This window comes from Acyrthosiphon pisum, chromosome X, assembly GCF_005508785.2.
Source record: "Acyrthosiphon pisum isolate AL4f chromosome X, pea_aphid_22Mar2018_4r6ur, whole genome shotgun sequence".
Classification (NCBI taxonomy): Eukaryota; Metazoa; Arthropoda; class Insecta; order Hemiptera; family Aphididae; genus Acyrthosiphon; species Acyrthosiphon pisum.
This window is the reverse complement of record NC_042493.1, coordinates 38237429-38240145: the sequence shown is the minus strand read 5'-3', so window position 1 is coordinate 38240145 and position 2717 is coordinate 38237429. Positions and strand designations below refer to the sequence as shown.

Sequence of the window (2717 nt, the reverse complement as noted above, 5' to 3'; positions counted from 1 at the left end):
TAGTAAAAACGTTTCCGTATAGCAAGCTGTATTGGAATATTAAAATATGATTCACATACGTTTGTAGTATTCTTAGTATACTAAATTCTTTATACTTACCAACAAATATTTTGTTAGGCCGATTCGATCCAAAAGAAATTTTTTTTTGTTTTGGGTCATTGGCAACAACCTTCAAATTTATCTGTTTTTTTAAACGAAGCTTTTCCGCTCCTCCTTTTGGTTTTTTTTCCATAATTTATTATGTATTAAAATTAAATTATAACAGTATTTAAATATCAGTAAAAATACCATACACGAACTTAAGTAAACTGTAAACAAATACACGACAACGACACTACGACGTGATCAAAATCGTGGGAATAAAAAAGCAATTCGTATCGCGCATTCATACCATCATAGTGTCGTGGATATTATAGTCTATAGGTTCAATATTGTAATATTATACGCTATTTTAAGAATACGTTTTCAAGTATTCTCCGGCGGCAGTCGACCGCTGATAGCACAACGATATTATATATATGATTTATTATAATTATAGACATTATAAATAGACTAGGATATTGGTATCAGCATGATATTTATAAATAAAGAGGTATGATCACAACTTTGTGATACGCATACCACCCTTTACCTCGTCTATCGCGTAGTTCTCCGCTATAATAATATTGCCGGCCAATGAAATGTGGAGAACTACGAGCAATGGTTTTGTGGTTAGAATAGTGGGAGATGCGCCAACCGATCGAAAACTAATTTTTTGTGATCATACCTATTTATTTAGTCATGGGTATCAGTATGTTTCGTAATACACACTACACAGGGAATTAAATTTGAATACAATTATTTGTGTACAATATTTATAGTACAATACACGTTAGGTTATTACTTATTTTGTACCGGCCCGATGAATATATTATGGCACCGGCCCACTGTGCTAATGCACAGTAGCACAGTGGCCCAGTCCGCCCCTGCTTTACAGTTAAATCATACACTTAGGTACGTACAAACAGTACGGGGTCGGCGATCTACTGCAGATAGATTGCCTACCTGATAATAATATACTGCTGCCGTCAATATACTGATTTTTAATAAAACAAGGTAATCTAATAACATGACAATGAATAATGATCCCTTGCAATCTACAACAAGATATGGCACTACATTATATGCAGTTTTCTCTCGATTTATCGATACTCTTGAATCAAAAACATCTATATCGTATTATAGTTATCATAAGCCCATTGTTTCATCAATTTCACTAGAAAATTGACAAAATATTACGATTGAACCCGTAAATGATGATAATGTTGATGTTAAACTTGTACCAAATATTGAAAGCGTTGCTGTTGAGCCCGAAGAAAATAGTCAATATTTATGTGATAATTTATAAATTAAAAGTTAATGTAGAACCTGCACGAGCTATTGAAAGTGTTACCATTGTATTAGTAGAAAATAATTAATATTAAGATGACATATATGTATATTTGATTGTTATATTGTAATAATATTTTGCATTTATCATACCATGTCATCATAATATCTAACCTGAAAATATAGTTCTCACTTTTACGGTACGTCTCGCGACGCACCCAGTTTTTATTTAATTTTAATTATTGAATAATTGTTATTACACTAGATTAAAAATCCCAAAATATTTTTTTGTAGAGAAATTGATAGTAATGAGAGCAATAGCGATAATGAACAAATAGCTTCAACATCTTAAACTTTCATTTCTTCTCAGTCAACTTCCTCATCATCAATCAGCCCTGCTTTGAAACGTAAAAAGAAAGCACTACCATAACATCTGTAAAAGAAATTCAAGACCATTGGATAAAAATCGATGTGAAATTATTACGCAAAGTATTCGCAAAATGATAATTGTTGATATGTTACCATTTAGTACAGTGGAAAATAAAGGTTTTCGTTCATTAATTTCAACAATTGAGCCACTTTATACTATTCCATCGCGAAAAAGCATTACTACACGTATTGAAAAAATGTATATAGATAAATCACAAAGTATCAGAAATATCATCGAAAACATTAATTATATTTCTTTAACAACTGATGGTTGGACATCAACAGCAATTGATTCATATTTAACATTTACTGTTCATTATTTTGATGATAATTGGAAATTGTATAGTGTAACACTTTCAATTGAAGAAATACAAGAAAGTCATACGGCTGAAAATTTAAAAGACAGTATTATGAATGTTATTGAGTCTTGGAATTTAAATAATAAAATAACGGGAATTAGTCATGATAATGCTGCAAACATTTCAAATGCTGTAAAACTATTTTACGATCAAGACATTTATTCAAATCGTTGTGCTGCTCATACATTACAATTAGCTGTGAAAAAATGTTTAGATTTAAATACATGTCGTCCTTTATTAAAAACCGCATCAAAAATTGTTGCTAGTTTTCGACAATCTTCTAAAAGAACATACGCCTTAGAAAATTATTTAGTTGAGAAAAGTTGCAAAAAACTTAATCTTGTACAAAGTTGCCCTACACGTTGGAATTCTACTCTAGATAATATGTTAAAACGATTGTTGGAACTTCGTTCAGCTGTAGTTGTCATTATGTCTGATCGGACACTTTTCAATAGTAAGATCGCGAAAGATCAAGAATTACTAGAAGAAGACTGGGAAAATAGAAATACTTGTTACTTTATTGAAACCATTAAAAACAGCAACAACAGTTTTATGTGCTGA

At 30.9% G+C, this 2717-nt stretch overlaps 1 protein-coding gene across 1 annotated transcript; it reads left to right on the top strand.

The window, feature by feature from the left end:
• Positions 1–1868: 1868 nt before the first annotated feature.
• On the top strand, positions 1869–2717 carry LOC107882381 (zinc finger BED domain-containing protein 4-like). Its single transcript, XM_016800643.1, has one exon. It carries the CDS (start codon positions 1869–1871, stop codon positions 2715–2717), a length of 849 nt encoding a protein of 282 aa, XP_016656132.1.